This window comes from Argiope bruennichi, chromosome 7 (assembly GCF_947563725.1).
Source record: "Argiope bruennichi chromosome 7, qqArgBrue1.1, whole genome shotgun sequence".
Lineage (NCBI taxonomy): Eukaryota > Metazoa > Arthropoda > Arachnida > Araneae > Araneidae > Argiope > Argiope bruennichi.
This window is the reverse complement of record NC_079157.1, coordinates 125,818,754-125,836,242: the sequence shown is the minus strand read 5'-3', so window position 1 is coordinate 125,836,242 and position 17,489 is coordinate 125,818,754. Positions and strand designations below refer to the sequence as shown.

The 17,489-nt window shown below is 33.6% G+C and overlaps 1 protein-coding gene across 1 annotated transcript in view; it reads left to right on the top strand.

Annotated features, from left to right (window-relative positions):
* Window positions 1–15,197: 15,197 nt before the first annotated feature.
* LOC129974852 (uncharacterized protein CG3556-like) overlaps window positions 15,198–17,489 on the top strand; it is a 40,497-nt gene continuing 38,205 nt past the window's right edge. Inside the window, exon 1 of the mRNA XM_056087615.1 lies at window positions 15,198–15,357. Coding sequence (XP_055943590.1) covers window positions 15,288–15,357 — 70 coding nt within the window. The 5' untranslated portion in view covers window positions 15,198–15,287. The remainder of the gene's footprint in view (window positions 15,358–17,489) is intronic.

Below are 17,489 nucleotides of genomic sequence, written 5' to 3'. Positions count from 1 at the left end.
AATCTATTATCAAAAATTCAGAAGATGTATTTACTGACAAATGTAAATTTTTCTTTGAATTTTTTTCTTGAACAATTCATTTGCTGAAGTGTAAACCTGAACGCGTTTTTTATATAGTATCTATTTTATATAGTAATGAATATTTTTTATATAGTACATAAAAATAAGTGTTTATTAATCACATTTTAATAGTATTTCTATTTTGTATATGTATGAGTTCTGAATAATTGTATTTTTTTCCTTTGCTATTATGTTGGAATAAATAAATGTTTACTAATATGTGTCTTGAACTTATTCATATTTTATAATTTCTTAATTCATTCATATTTATTAACTAAAATGTGTTATTTCTTTATACAAGTACAGCTCATAGATTTGCTATATTTTTTTAAACAAACATTTCTAGCAAAAAATTTTAAATCCAATATTTATATAAAGCATAAAAAAAATGAAAGAATAATCTCAATATATTACTAATCAAATTTTTTGTTTACAGCAATTTTTATTTCCTACATGTAAATCTTTTACTATTAATTAGCTTATTTTTTTTAAAAAATAAAATTCCTGTGAGCTAAAATGTTTACATTTCAAAGAAAATTTAATGTAAACATCTATTTTACACAAACAGATAATAAATAATTCGTAAATTAGCAATTATTATGCACCTATTTAATAATTCGGTGAATGTGTTATTAATAACGAAAATTGTCAAGAAATTGTGATATTCAGTATCGGAAATTCTCAAACCGCGATTGTAATTATTTAAATGTCAATTTTTTTTAATACAAAGTAATATTTTTTAATTAGCATCTATGCAATTATTTGACAATTTAGAGAATTGACGAAAAATGTCGAGGAACCTTAATGCTATACATCGCAAGTTACGCGTTATGTTAATCTCCGTACTTCTCGGAGCGTTCGCCTAGTCGTGATGACTCATTACAACAGCCAGCAGGCCTTATCTCTCGGAGGTCACGTCAAAGCCCGAAATCAAGAAAAGATCGGACATTGGCCGGTAAGTTTACAGCAACGTTGGCCAAAACGCGAATTGGCCGGCCAAGTCGTGAACTGGCCGATTTCGGGCTTTGGCCGTAACATATATATGCATTCACTAGTTGACAAGAAACAATTTAAATACAAGCTTTCACTGAATATCAATAAAATAGTTGTAACTTCTACTTTTCTGCAATAAAATAAGAATGCAATCTCAAATTTTATTATAAGAAAGTAATGAAATTTCCCTTTATTTAAATAAGATTTCAATTAAATTTCACATTTCTTTGCACTAAAATTATAGATGTGATAATAATACCATGCAGAAATAGAAATGTTCAAAACGCTATATTTATGCAATAAAATACAACGGTAAAATATTTTTAATTACAAAGAAATAAAATTCTTCTTTTCAAAATTTTAGAAATCCATCTGAAAACACATATACAAGCAAAAATAAAATTTCACAATAACTGAATATGCATTCCTACTTTTTCTTCTAAAAAACAAAAACTCAGTAGCACTTCTTGAATATAAATGATTGATATACTCAAATGAAAAGAATCCTTTTTATTTCCGGTTAACACTTTCAGAAAATAGAAATAATTTCACCTGCCACTTCCGTTTGGAAATATTTAATGAAAACACTGGTTCTTTCTACTTTTATAAATGTTTATAAATACAAAATTACATAAAGCATCAATAATATTTATATTAATTCTTCAACAACAAATATTCATAATTTTATATATGTCAGGATTTACGTCGATACAGTACAGAATTTTATAATAATAAAATGAAAAGTTACTTGAATGAAAACAGTGTTTTTTTTTTTCTTTTATAAATGCTTATGAATACAAAATTACACAGAGCAATAATATTTATACTATTTCTTCAACAACAAATATTCATGTAAAATATCTTCAATAATTACTGCGGATGTGATATGAGAGAACACTTTAATTGCGAATATTTACATAGAAAAGTTTTGAAAGCATATTTACATCGAGAAAAACGAAATCTGAAAATTGCATTGAAGTGGAGTTGCAACTAGTATGATACTTACATAATCTCCCACCTTGCAATTTTATGGAGTACCTGAAATTGCAACAAAACTTATAAATTGAGTCTATTGGGAATTTTAATACGCCGGCCAGCTTTAGTGACAACAGCAGGAGCTACTTTGGTTATGTAATCATCATCTTCACTGGAATCTTGATCTGAAACAACTGGAGTTGCAGAAAGTTGAGTGTTTGTATCTTTATCCTTTTGCTGAGCAATGAATGGTAATTTTTCAGAACTACTGATTTCCAATGAATAAAGTCTCTGGAGTGGTCTTAATTTTTCCCCTTGAACTGTTCTTATTCTGGCGACTCTTGAATGTCCATCTGCTCCAGGGAGGTCTTCAGTTACAATTCCTAAGGGTCAGTGAAGGCGTTTTCCATCAGTTTCAAGGATAATTATATCTCCAACATTCAAAGATCCCTCTCCGTTGTGATGATCTTTATGCCCTAACATTGCTAAGTATTCGTTGCGAAATCTCGTTCTTAAATCATGTCGTAGTTTTTGAATAAAACGTAATCTCCTATTTAGGCTTTTGTAAAAACCCTTTCTTTGGCGAGGGGTTTCTTTTGTATGAGCGGTAGAGACAGTGATCACACCTTTTTAGTCCCAAAATTTTTATTCACATGTTCATAAGGGACACAGCACAGATTACGACACAAAATTATGAAAATATTACAAGAAACAACATCACGATCTAGCAGAGCGACCTTCCTCTGCTGCCTCCCAGCCAGTTCTCCCTCTGTCTCTCTTTCTCCTCCCCCACTTCCGTTAGGCAAGCGGGGTTACTCTCAGGGGTGAGAAGGGTTGCCAAAATTGGCATGTCTTACACGCCCCACCTAAGCATAAAATTAGCCCACAGTGGCTGATTTTATTACATTCATGAATAATATATAAATATACAAAAACACTATAACCTACTTACAAAATCAAAAACAAATAAATTCAAAATGATAAAAACTAATATAACATGTATACTGGTTTCGTACATATGCAAATATCAAAATACAGACATAACTTTTTTTTTTTGTACAAGTGATGAATTATTTCAGTCGTGATAGAGCGTCCGCACCTCGATGCTGTACACCAGGTCTATGTGTGATGGAATGATTCCACCTTTGTAGAGCTAGAGCCCAACGGGTTAGCTTTGGACTTTTAGGAGTGGTTTGGTTCAGATATTTAAGAGGATTGTGATCAGATATGATCTCCACCTTAGCACCATAAATCCACTTATCGAATTTATTCAGACCATATAGCACTGCCCAAGCCTCTTTCTCAATGCTTTCCCAGTTCTTTTGTGCAGCGTTGAATTTTTGGCTGGCAAAAGCTATTGGTTTGTAAGACCCGTCAGCATCTTGCTGAGTTAAACAGCATCCTACACCATGATCAGACGTATCACAGTGTATCTGGAATGGCAAGTTGGCATCAGGGGTAGCAAGACTAGTAACCTCACAGAGTAATTCTTTCAGTTTCTCAAACGAGTTTTGTTCTTCTTCCCCCCAACTTACCTTGTTTGGCTTATTCTTCTTGGTTAATTCCGTGAGTGGAGTGGATATTTCCGCAAATTTTGGTATATATGTGCGGTAAAATCCCATTAATCCTAATACGGACCTGACCTCTTTTTTAGTCGTAGGTCTAGTTAATTTCTGTATTGCTAGAATTTTGTCTTTATCTGGACCATGTCTACCTCCACCTATAATATGGCCTAAATATTTTATTTGTTTGGTGGCGAAAGTACATTTATCCAGTTGTACAGAAAATCCTAATTCATCTAATTCTGTCAGTATAAGTTTTAAATGAAACAGATGCTCTTTAAAAGATCTAGAATAAATGACTACATCATCCATGTACGCCTGCGCATACTCTGAATGAGATTTCAAGGCACGGTTCATTTCACGTTGAAAAGTACCAGATGCTCCCGCCAGACCGAAAGGCATGGTCTTCCACTGGTACACAGCATTATGCGTAGCAAACGCCGTCAACCGTTTACTTTCCTCGTCCATTTTTATTTGCCAATATCCCTTTAAAAGATCTAAGCTACTTAACCAATGGCCTGACCCTGCAGTGAATATCAGTTCTTGCAAATCTTTCATGGGAAAGACTGGAACTTTGGTGACTGCATTTAATGCTCTAAAATCAATGCACATTCTCATTGAAGAATCCTTTTTAGCAACGCAAACAATCGGATGAGCAATTTCGGATACCGAAGGTTCTATCAAGTCTAATTCTAAAAGTTCTTGAACTTGACGTTCAATTTCCTTTCTGTATGCAATAGGAACACTATAACAATGAGGCTTTTTCTGTACCGTATTGGGCAATAGTTCAATTTTATGAGTGCCAACCGCAGCTGGTTGCACGGGTTTAGTAAAGATGCGTTTAAATTTAACGATTAAATTTTTAAGAGTTTCTAACTGAGAATTGTCTACATGTTTAATTTCAAGATTATCAAGAATTTCGAAAAATTTAGATTCTTTGGTAGCGGTTGGTAAAGTTTCAACATGCCCGAATTCTTTTTCTTCCTCAAAAATGACATTTATAGAGTTAGAACTAGCTATGTAATGTTTTAACTTATTTTGATGAATGTGCTTGGTAGAACCATCCGACATTTTAACTGAAAAAGAATGGGGATTACGTTTCTCAACGATAGTTGCAGGACCTTGCCATCTGGCAAATAATTTATTAGTCGAATCAAGTATTAATACTATCACCTGATCTCCGACTTTGTACACTCGGTTAGACGATCTTAAATTGTGATAATACGCCGCATTTTCCTGTTGTACTGCTGAAACAAGCTTAGCCTGCTCTGCAGCCTTCTCTAGTTTTGATTTTAAATTTTCCAGGTATTTGGAAACGGAAGTAATATTTAATTGTACATTATTAAATTTTCCTGTCCAAGTAGATTTTAGGATAGACAAAGGACCTTGTGGTGGTCTACCATAGAGTAACTGAAATGGCGACACACCCGTAGTTGAATGAGGTATTTCTCTGTACGCCCACAGCACATAAGGAATTTGTAAATGCCATCCCCTACCTTCTTCCCTGACTACATTATGCAACATGTTTTTTAAAGTTCTATTAAATCTCTCCACCAACCCATTTGATTGTGGATATCCAGGGGTAGAGAATCTTGGACTGCTCCCTATTCGTTTTTCAAACTCTTTAGTCAGTTCTGCCGTGAAATTGGTCCCGTTATCAGACGCGATAACATTAGGAATACCTGTCCTTGAAAATATGCTTAACAAAGCTTCACATGTTGCCTTAGCATTCAGACTAGTCAACGGTATGGCTTCGTCCCACCTAGTATGTTGATCAACCAGACATAATATGTATTTATGTCCTTTCGCACTAGGAGGATCAATTGGACCTATCAGGTCTACATTCACTACCTGAAATGGTAATTCAGGCCTCACGACAGGCGTAATTGGCGTTCTGTCACTAGTTTTAACAGTCTGAGTGAGTTGACACTCTTTACATGAGTCGCAAAATTTTTTGACATCCGTCCGCATACCTTCCCAGAAGAAAGAGTACTTGATTCGTTCTAGAGTCTTTTTAGAACCCATATGACAACTAAACACTGAGGTATGAGCAAGTCTGAGTACCTCACCGCGTCTACACTTTGGAATTACCAGTTGCCCAATACTCTCCCCGAGTATTTTGTCTTTGTGAAACAGATAACCGTCTACCTCATAGTAGTTACTTTTGCCTTCTTTAGCATGCTTCCAAGCCGTTGCTAATTCGACACACTGTTCCTGCTCAGAGCGAAAAGTATCAGCGACCATGCTTCCCTTAACCGTCTCAGTGGTTACTTTCTCATCCTTATTATTAACCGTTCCCACTTCATTCCCACATGAAGTAATTTCACTTTGAGTTTTCTCAAAGATAATGCTATCCTGTGCTTTCTCCTGCAGATCACCCCTCAATTCCTGAGAGTTCTGAGCCAGTGAATTTCCTTCACTCCGGGCCCCTCCCAACATGTTTAGAATATCCGGTGGAAGCAACACATCCTCCACCAAAACATCTGCTAAAGCACATAAAACTTGCTGATGCACCACATTAACTTGGCCACCAGTAGCAAGACTTAACGGAACGTACACTAAAGGACATTTAACCGCCGGACCAAAAATACCCTTCAAATATATTGTAGAAGCACCTTCGACTGAAACTTCAGGAACTAAGTCCCTTTTGACAACTGTAATTTCCGTGCCAGAATCCACTAATGCTTCGGCTAGTTTCCCAGCTACACTGACAGATACCTTTGTCAATTTACAAAGTTTGTCTTCAATAGCATGCCTAGGAATTACCTTACCGAGTAAATCCACCCTAGCAGCTACTGTTTCCCCTTTTGATTCTGCTTCTGCACCCTCAGCGGAAACCTTGTTTACCTTAATCATTTTATAGTCTGCTCCCTTAATTTTCGGACAATCTCGTCTAAAATGTTTATCGGAGCCACAAGTGTAACAAGTTAGCTTTCTAACTTCTGTGATTTTTGATTTTTCAAAATTTTTCTTAGGGCAAAAATTACTATTATCGGTCTTCTTCTCATTGAACTGTTGTTTTCCCCAATTACCCTGAAAACCTCTTTCATCATAATCATTTCTTTTGGCTCTCACTGACCCGTCATAGGATTTACCCTTGGATGCATAGAATACATCACAACGTTTACCCATTTCCTTTGGCTTAAACCAACTTTCCCCCTGTAGCACCCCTATATGGGTTGCCGTTTCGGAATCCAATGTTTGGAACATTTTATCTGCTACAATGAGTTGATTTACAGTCTCAAAATCACTAGCACCCCTTGATTTGCAATAATACACCCACATGGATGTTAACCGAGATGCAAATTGAGAAAATGTTTCATCGTTGTTACGTTTAGCTTTGCAAAAATTTTCTAAACACAATTTCGGTGAAGGTTCGTATTCCTGTAATACTATTTTCTTCAAAGATTCATAATTTTTTAATTCGCCTTCTTCTATATTAACTAACAAATTAGACACTTTGTCTCCTAATAAACAAAGCAACACTTTTGGTTTAAATTCATCACTAACATTTTCATTTACAAATGCCTTTTCTAAGCTTGAAAAGAAATAGTCCCATCCGTCTGACTTACTAGGAACTTTAACTGTTAAGAGCCTAACCATCCTAACTATTTCATCTAATGATTTTGCACGCACGACTTGATCACTATTTTGAACCAAATTTTGATTGATCCTGGATAATTGATCCTGGACTTCTAGACGAAGTTTTTCGAGTGCGAACTTTTCCTTTTCCCTCTCTTGTTTTAGTTTATTTTCATTTTCAAGTTTTTGTTCCTGTTCTAACCTTCCAGCTACGATAACTTCTAAATATTCTTTTGCCTCTTCCTCGTTATAATGTTTACTAGCTAAAATTAATTCTTTCAGAATTACTTTAGACATGGTTTCGTCTGGCGACTCACCTAAATCTTCTGCTAGACAGATTAGGTCTGCCTTTTTACTTTTATTTAAGAAAGACATTTTTCAAGCTAAACCTAATGTCAAATTGCCTTACAATAATTCAAATCGAAAACTAACTAACTAAAAACTAACTAAACTAAACTAACTAAAAAACTAACTAAAAAAAATGAACTAAAATAAAAAAAAATCTTACAGAGAAATTTCTGGAAGATATGTTCTATAGATACTGTTATTAAGAGTTTAGATTTTAAATACTTGAAGAAATTATATGTTTGCAAATAGAAATAACAATATACATAATTTACATACATAAATATATATATCAAAACTAAAAAAAATACCCCTAAACTATGTATAAACAGGCTTAACAAAATTTCATTTACTTTATTTTTAACAAAATAAAAAGGTTTGCATCACACAATTTATCTTTAATACCAACTTAAGTATTTTTATACCTAAAAAGAGCAATTTATTACTTCTAACCGGAAATGATAGATCCTTAAAATAAAATATTACACTCTTAATCTCATAGAGAACAAGTACAAAGATTAAACGTATCACCGGAAACAAAATAGCACTATACTGATGTTTTCAAAATCACCTCGTACAAACATCTGCAAAGCAATAAACATATCAAGGGAAATAGAGTGCATCCGTTTCTCCCCTACACGAAATGAAATTTAAAAAAAAATGCATCCGCGCCAGCTCAGGGCAGACAGAAACAAGATGTTATTTGGGCGGGGTGGTCTTCTAACCCCCACAACAAAATGTCGCACTGGCCGTCAGCTCAAGACAGGAAGAATCCAAATTTGTCTGGCTTTGCTTTAGTTTTCATTAAAATACATGCATATTACAAATACCAAAATATTTCCAAACCATCAGTATACTATGAAAATTTATATTTCAATACAACGTTTAATTATTTTTTTAGCATTAAAAAAACATGCATATTACAAATACACAAAATATTTCCAAACTATCAGTATACTATGAAAATTTATATTTCAATACAACGTTTAATTATTTTTTTAGCATTAAAAAAACATGCATATTACAAATACACAAAATATTTCCAAACTATCAGTATACTATGAAAATTTATATTTCAATACAACGTTTAATTATTTTTTAGCATTAAAAAATCGAAGCAATAGGGTCTTCTTCAGCACTTGAGATATAATTGCACAAAGGTTTACAGTACTCACGGTTTGTTGTCATTAGAGGTAATAAAATTACTTCCCACACGGATGAACCCAAATAGAACCATTCAGTAGGCCTGATCTTTTTCTGGAGCCAGGTTCTGAACTCTTGAGCACTGAATCTCCTGAACACCAAAACTTGAAAACTCAACAACTCCGCACTGGTGCCGATGACCAAGATGAGAAAGAACTCCATTGCAGACCAAGAATTCCACTGGTTACGACGACCAGGAATTCCATTGATTATGATGGGTATTGAGGGTCACTGTACCGGTCACCTATTCTGTGATTTGTCTCTGCTCACATCCCATGTAGCTGCCACCAATGTAAAAACCCTTTCTTTGGCGAGGGGTTTCTTTTGTATGAGCGGTAGAGACAGTGATCACACCTTTTTAGTCCCAAAATTTTTATTCACATGTTCATAAGGGACACAGCACAGATTACGACACAAAATTATGAAAATATTACAAGAAACAACATCACGATCTAGCAGAGCGACCTTCCTCTGCTGCCTCCCAGCCAGTTCTCCCTCTCTCTCTCTTTCTCCTCCCCCACTTCCGTTAGGCAAGCGGGGTTACTCTCAGGGGTGAGAAGGGTTGCCAAAATTGGCATGTCTTACAGCTTTTACTGTCGATTTCATCTAAATCAGTTGTATCACTACTAGGAATGCCTTGCAAGAAACAAGCAGGAGTCAATGGCTTTAGACCTTCTGAATTATCTTCAATATATGTGAGAGGCCTGGAATTTATTGTAGCTTCACAGTCACATATAAGAGTTTCCAATTCTTCGTAATCAATACTCTTCCGGCCGAAAATTCTCCTTAGCATTTCTTCTAGCATGTGGATCATCCGCTCCCTCCATGCAGCGGTTGGAGGGTTGAAATTCCATTGTGGTGGAAAACGACATGATCTTCTCACAATCTAGATTTTTCACGGCATTACTTGAACCAAGGCAATAGTTTGTTATGAAACGTAGTATTCACTCCAGCATTCTTAAAATCTTCGTATATTTCAAGAAATAAAGTAGATTGTCAGTAAAGTTAACTGATTCATGCTCCATATTACTGACTATTGTTTTCCTTTTCTCCGATTCAACTAAATTTTCATCAATAATTTGTTCTTCATTCAGCCAGAATTCTTCTGACTTTAATAACCATTCTGGACTTTCCCACCACTTGCTCTTCAATAAAATCTTTGCATCACAACCTCTTGAAGAAAGCTCTGCCGGATTCATATGACCTGGTATGAAATGCCAATTATCAGAATTGGTATATTTTCTTCTTTAAGTTATCCTATTTCTTACAATTGTATTCCAAGAACTATCCCGTTTAATCCAAGTTAAGACAACAGTCGAGTCAGTCCAAAAGTATACTTCATTAAATTTTACCTCAAGTCCATCTATCACCTGGCAATATAATCGGGATAATAGAAGAGCTCCCGGTAGTTCTAATCGAGGAATTGTAATTTCCTTTGTTGGTGACACTCTTCACTTACTTGCTACTAATTGAACTGAAAATTACCCGTTATATTCAGCACGTAAAAAAATAATAATACTTCACTGGCGTTACTGAAACAGTGAAGACTTATCTGACAATCTTTAAAAGGATTTGAAATGAATCTTCTTGGAATTTTACAATCTTTTAGCAGATTTACATGTTTGTACCAGGCTAAAAATTCCTTACATATATCTGGTGGAAGCACATAATCCCAATTAATTTTCCTTTTCTATGTTTTTTGTAGAATGATCTTTGGAATTAGAGTAGTTGGATTCGTAAATCCTGTTGGGTCGTAAATTCGTTGAGCAACAGATAATAATGTTCGTTTTGTTATATTTTCTTCTGAAATTTTAATAGCACTGTTACAAGAACGTTGATCGTTTTCAGTATCCCAGGAAAGTCCTAGTATTGGAATATATCTCTTTTTGGTTTCTTCTACAATTTTTTCAGAAGTAACCCAACCTCGTAAATCAAATTTGGCTGCAGACATCAATTCTTTAGCTTCAGAAATAAATTTGGCCTCCTCTTCCCTAGTTTCTAAACTAGTTATGCAGTTATCTACATAAAAGGGTTTTTGAAGTTGACGAGCTGTTTCCTTCCTTCCATCTGGAACATTCTGTAGATGATGAGCTATTGTTGCCGCAAGTAAAAATGAACTAGGAGAAGCACCAAATACCATTCGGCAATGTCTCAGGGTGATCAATTTCTCTCGTCTTAAAAAATCTTTCCACCATAAAAACTTAAAATAATCTCTATCCTTTGGGTTCAGGCTGATTTGCAAGAAGGCCTTTTCAATATCAGATGTTGTTCCAATAATATTTTTACGAAATTGCATTTTTAATTTTGGCACTAATTTTAATAAATTTGGACCCTTTTCTAAACAATTATTCAAACAATTTCCTTTAGAGTCTTTTGCTGAGGCATCGAAAACTGGGTGAATCTTCGTAGTTGAATCTCCAGTCTTTATTACAGGATGATGAGGTAAATAGAGTCCTTTATTCTTATCTTCATCTACAACTTCGATAGTTCCCTCTCGTAGCCACTCATAAAACATTTCATCATATTCGCTTAAATGTCCTGATCGAATAAGAATTTTTTGTAGTTGGCATCAAACGCTTAGTGGCTAATTCTTTGTTACTTTCTCTGGACTCTATCCACTTTTCCACGGCAAACATACCTCATATCACTTCTCTTCATTTCTTTTAATAGTTTTACGAAAAAATTCAACTGTTTCTTCATCGGCTACCTGCCTTCATCTAGGTTAGGTTCCTTCGATGGCATCTAGGCTCCATAATTCCGTCAAATCTAAATTGGCAGCATAAATAATATTCTCCAAAGATTTTGACTGTTTCGTTTGTTTACCTTCAAGTGTCCATATGAGTTTTATTTTTATGGTTACTAAATTTTTATCAATGCTTTCAATTGATCCCGTCAGCAATGCACCAAGAAATCTGCTCCAATTAATAAATCTATTTCAGAAGTGTCTTCCCCTGTATCACTTAATTCTATATTTTTTCTCTTCAAAATGGGGAAAATTTCAGGATTATTTGCACGAGGAATAGCACCACATATTTTCTTTTCATCTAAAACGGAAATATTTTGCCTGAAATTTGAACACAAGCTTTAAAATGTAATGTTATACACATTATGGGATTTTTGTTTAGTTTCAGTGCCTCCAAAAAGTCCATGACTTAACATATCTTGATCTACTGGTTCCAATTCCAGTTTATCCACAATATCCTTTTTTTATGAAAGATCTCTGAGCACCGGTATCGAATAATCCTCGAATAATTAAAGATCTGTCTTTATTGATTATTTTCACCAATACAGTTAACAATAATGTAGATGAATTCCTTGATGACAAGAAAATCTTGGCATCTAATTCAGGTGATGGATTTTGTTTTGCTTGATTTATATTTGAACACATAATACTATGATGTTTTTTCTCGCATACAATGCACTTCAAATAGGCCCTACAAATCTTCGAATTATGACCTGGTTTCAAACAAATAAAGCACACACCTTTCTTCTTTAATTTTTCTCTTTTCTCTTCCAGTGACATATCAGGAGCTTTAAAGCTTTCTGTTGTATTATGAAATGACTTATTACAAAATATGCATTGCTTGTCATTTTTATCAGCTCTTTTCTTTTCACTAGATACAATACAAGCTGCCGTAAGAATTTTATCTTTCAGTTTAATTCTTTGGAACTCTTGATCCTTCGTAAAATTATTGGAGAAAAATGAAGTTGAGTTGCAACTAGTATGATGCTTACAATAATGAAAAGTTACTTACGTTCTTCGGTTGAAGATTTATTTCCAAACAAAACAGCTTCGGGATGAAGGCTTATATGCATGAACTCCAGGACGGAAATTGCATAAAATTCAGGATTTCAGGATGAATTTGCAATAATAACCTAAAAAGGGAAACGAGTCCCTTCTCTAGAGTCTAAACATGGATGTTTTCAGTGGGGAAAATCATTCGGGCCACACGTTGGGAAGCCATTTTTGTAACCTTTAACAAAACTAGTTACCGTTGGGTGCCAAAAACTATTCCTGCTAGGGAAAAACAAAACTCTTAAAGAAAGAATTTTAGATGATTTAAATATTTTTAATGAAACATTAAAGGACATAACAGACGAAAAATAATAATAGGACAAACAATTAATACAAACATTTAAGGAAAAGTACAATTCTCGGAGGTAGACATCATGCTTAAATCTATGACTCCAGAGCAGAAACTGAAGTTTTATTGAGCGGCCGCTAGGTGGCAAGCTGGAAAAGTTGTCCGATTACAGTACTTATAAATTATCTATTCTAGACAGAGACTCTGTATCAAATTTGCTGGTTCGAGTAACAGAAATTTTTCATATTTCAGGTAGCAATCTTCCGAATATTTAAAAAATGCACATGTTAACTTTGCATTATATTTTAAAATAGTAATAAGGCTTTCAGGGATGGATCTAGGTTTGTAGTCAGAAAGGTCGTCAGCAACATTTTGCATGACGGGTCGCGAAAAAGGTTATATGCTAAGTGTTACTACTCATTCAAAAAATGACGCTGATATATCATTTATTAAAAAAGATGCAATTTTCAGTGATACTTGCTTTCGCCATGACAATCCATTGCATAAATAAGGTCAGACTTTTGACACAATTGTTCTGATTATGGATGATCGACTGATCAACGTACAGAATTTTCACATGGTCAGTTATATGTAGCATTGTCTAGAGCGAATTCTAGAGCTGGAATTAGAATCCAGGCTGAAGTAGGCAGTATTAAAAATATTATTTTTAAAGATGCCCTTAGACAGTAAAAAGTGAGCGATCTGAAATATTATATTAGTAAAATATGAAATATTGTAACTCTATTTTACAATTTTAAGAAAGTTTCTATTTCATTTTTTTTAAAATTTCATGTTTAAATTTTACATTCTTGTCGAAAAAGAAATGATGATAAGATTTCTTCTGAATTTTAACTAAACATTTTTTTTAAATTTGGAATTGAACTTTTTTGTTCAAGACATTTTTAAAATAATTTGTTTCTATTTACTTCTGTTGTCTGGAGGAAGGGTTATCAATCCCTCAGTAAACCCCACTAGACTGAGGACATGTATGATTCGAGAACAATATCGGGGTTGGCGAACGATAACGAGCAGGGGGCGAAACTCTCTAATTCATGATAAAAATATTTTCATGCATGCTTTTTTTTCAAAAATAAATGATCAAATTTTGAGCAAAATCCAATTTGGGAGTTGACCGCATGTCGGTCCGTGCTTTCAGAAGCATGCGAACGTGATAACTCGAATAGATGCATTGACTCTAATACATCGAATTCGGTATGCGATTTCGTGACTGCGAGTGTAGTTCTGTGACAATATTTTGTTACAATCGGTCTGTTAAAACGCGCCTAAAGCACGAATTCAATTTTTCGGTCGCTGTTCACCGCATGCCAGGGATTCATTTACAAAACCCTCTCCAAGAATGGCACGATGGATTCAGAAAAAATGCTGAATTCACCCTGTAGGTGAATATTTCGTAACCATTGTACGCATGTAAAAGATATCCTCAGGGATTATGACAAAGTGTGCGAGAAAGTTATCGGGAGACCACTCCCTCTGCTATAAAGAATAATATAAAATCTTGCTAAATAAAACGAGCAGACAAGTAAAATATTTTGAAATTGTATCTTATCTTTTTATTTGGTAAGATTTTAATGATTATTTTATATTTTGATTATAGCACAGAATATAAAATAATCATTTCTACAAATGAGAACATAATTTTTAAATATGAAATAGTTTATTGATTGTGAAGAAGCTTTGTGGGCAAATTTTGCAGTTGAGACTAATCGAGTAGTTTAAAATTCTAATAATGAGGAATCTATTCATGCATTTTCACTTCCATATACAGAGAGATCATTATCTGTTAGATGCGAAAGGAATTCTTTTTACTTGCATGTTCTGGTAACTACTTTGGGATATTTAAAAGAAAGTGCAGTCTTTTTTTTTTTTTTACATACATGTTGAGTATTTGATTCTAAATAAAATCATATGATCTTAGCAATTTTGTTTTTATGATTCTATTTTGATCATTCTTTCTGAAATACATTTTTTATCCATTGGTTCATTTTTTTATATATTAAAAAAATACAAGGTATTCCAGATTTTTTTTTTGCAACAACTGCGAAATATTTAAAAATTTATTTTTGAATATAATAAATTCTAGATTTGAACGCTTTTGATAAATTATTCGTCTATCAAATGACATCGCATTAAAAAAGATTACACGATGAGTTAAGATAAGTATCATAAGTATTACGAATGGATTTTGAGGCGAAATTCCTTGTAAGTTAAATCCATAAATAACATTGCGGATTCGAATGATTCATACATGGGATGAAACCATAAATTACTTTCAAGTATCAAGCAAATGAAGAAATGTTCTCCCACTTCGCCAGCACAAACAATAATTCACAATTGCTGACTCTTGTTTTGGCGCATGCTCACTGAACTTACAAGCAAGATGGTATAACTGGCGCGTCTACGCGGAATTCTCGTTCAAGTGGCAGACATTATCACACTTGGAAAGTGATTTTCGACTAAGAACATGGCATCGTTCGTGTGTGGTTTTCTTTTCATCATTCTTGGGACATTGGTATTAGGAGAAGAAAGTGAAGGTGCGTAGCAATTTTCATAACGTTACAGTTTTGAATCCAATCCTTGATTTTATGACTTAATTCAATATACGACATTCTGATTCGCGAATGTAAGCCTATTGTTAAGTGGTTTTCTTTCGATTTAAAAGCAGGTCATCAGTTTTCCTTAAATTTGCCTAGAGGTTCGGCTGTTCATAAGTTCTTGTGAATAACAATGAAAATCGGAGTTTGAATGTTGTAAGCTAAACGAAATTTCTGTTTCGTTCTTTACAAAAATTTTGCTCTATCTTGTATTTAATCAAAATATTAAATTTTGATTTGAAAACTTCATGTAGTATAAAAATTACATTATCAGCTTTCTACACAACTTTCTTTTCTAAATTCTTTCCTTTTTGCGTCAATAACTTGCTGCAGAACTAATTTCGTTCCTCACTGTTCTATTTCGTTTCTCTATTTTTTTTAACTCTTAAATAATTGCTACCTGTAAATTAATTTTTTTATAAATATTATTATAGATTTAACGTCATATAACAAAATGTTTGTTGAATTCTTTTGAACTAGATTCAAATCTGTGAATGGGATTTCGAACCCGTCTTTTGGTGTTTATGAAAGACCATTTGGCTTCTTAAGGGTTAATTTTATATTTCTGTATTCATTTCATGTTAATTACCTCAAAAATGTCGGAAACGCGTTCTCTTTGTACATTGTCCAGAATATGCAAATTTCTATTAACTGCCAATTTTTTTTTCGAAAATTTTGGCTGGATAAGTTGTATATATGCATACAGATTTGTGGAATAATATATTTATTTATATTCGAACTATGTTTTGTTTTGAAAAAATATATTTTTTGAAAAAAGTATAGTTACAAAATTATCTATATCAATTCAATAAAAAATAAGACTGAGTAACAGCTCGTTCCTATAACCTCAATACTGTACATATTTATGCGCGGTATTTCATTATAATATACAGGGCTGCCGCGTGGGTATTAAGCGCCCTTGTTCAAATTGAAATTTGGCGCCCCTTTATGGGATTCTGTTGCACTCTTATAAAGTGCTGCAAATTATATGTGAAATACTCTTTTATAGTATTCAAAATTTGACTTTCGAACTGAAAAGCTTTAAAATTATAATATTAAAACACATTTGTCTTATTGTTTATTGTTTTTATTATTACTTAAATTATCTTATTGTTTTTTATTATTTCATAAATTTTAAAAACAAGACAAGGATAAAACATTTTTTAAGTAAAATATAAGAATTAGAAAATATATTTAAATATGGATTCTCCTAGCTTTAGCAGCTACAAGCGCTCGTATCAATTCCTTTATATTTAATTTATCCAAAATTTCGCTGTCTATGGATATAATTGACAAGTCCGGTAAGCTCTCCTGCGCCATGGTAGATCACATGTAGTTTTTTATAATTTTAAGTTTTGAAAAACTTTGTTCTCCAGTAGCCACCGAAGCTGGAAGGGTTAAAGAAATCCGTAAAGCTATTCTAATATTTGAAAATGTATCGGTAAGATTGTTTTCATTTAAAATATCAATAGGTGGCATGTCCTCTTTGGTAAAACATCGCAAAGATAAGGGTATTATTCCCTGTTAATTCAATGGCACACTCACACGGTGGTGCCGCCACCCATCATTACGAACAAAAAGCAAACTAAACAACTACGTTCAGCCGCAACAGCTTCACAGCACATAAAGAATAAATATATTCCGATACAAAACATTCCCAATTCCTGTTGTTACGTGTTACAAATTCTTATATTTTTAACACGTTCCGTGTGGTAGCACGAACTCTAAACGGAACGTGTTTTTATTGTTCGTATCGGCAATCAAATTTTATTTTACAAAAACGAAAGCAACCCGCAGGAGCGAAAATAAAAGTAAAACTAAATTAAAATAAAAACTAAATCTCATTTTGTTGCTTAGAAAATACAAAACATGCAAAATTGGTAGCGTATAATTAACAACTTTTATTTAAGTAACATTAAATTTTAAAAAAAAAGCTATAAGTACTATAAATTTTGGTGCCCCCGTGGCCCAGGCGCCCTTGTGCGGTGAACAATTTCTCCACCCCTACGCGGCGGCCCTGATAATATAAAAACCAAATAAAAAAAATATATAACTTTTCGTATATGATAATT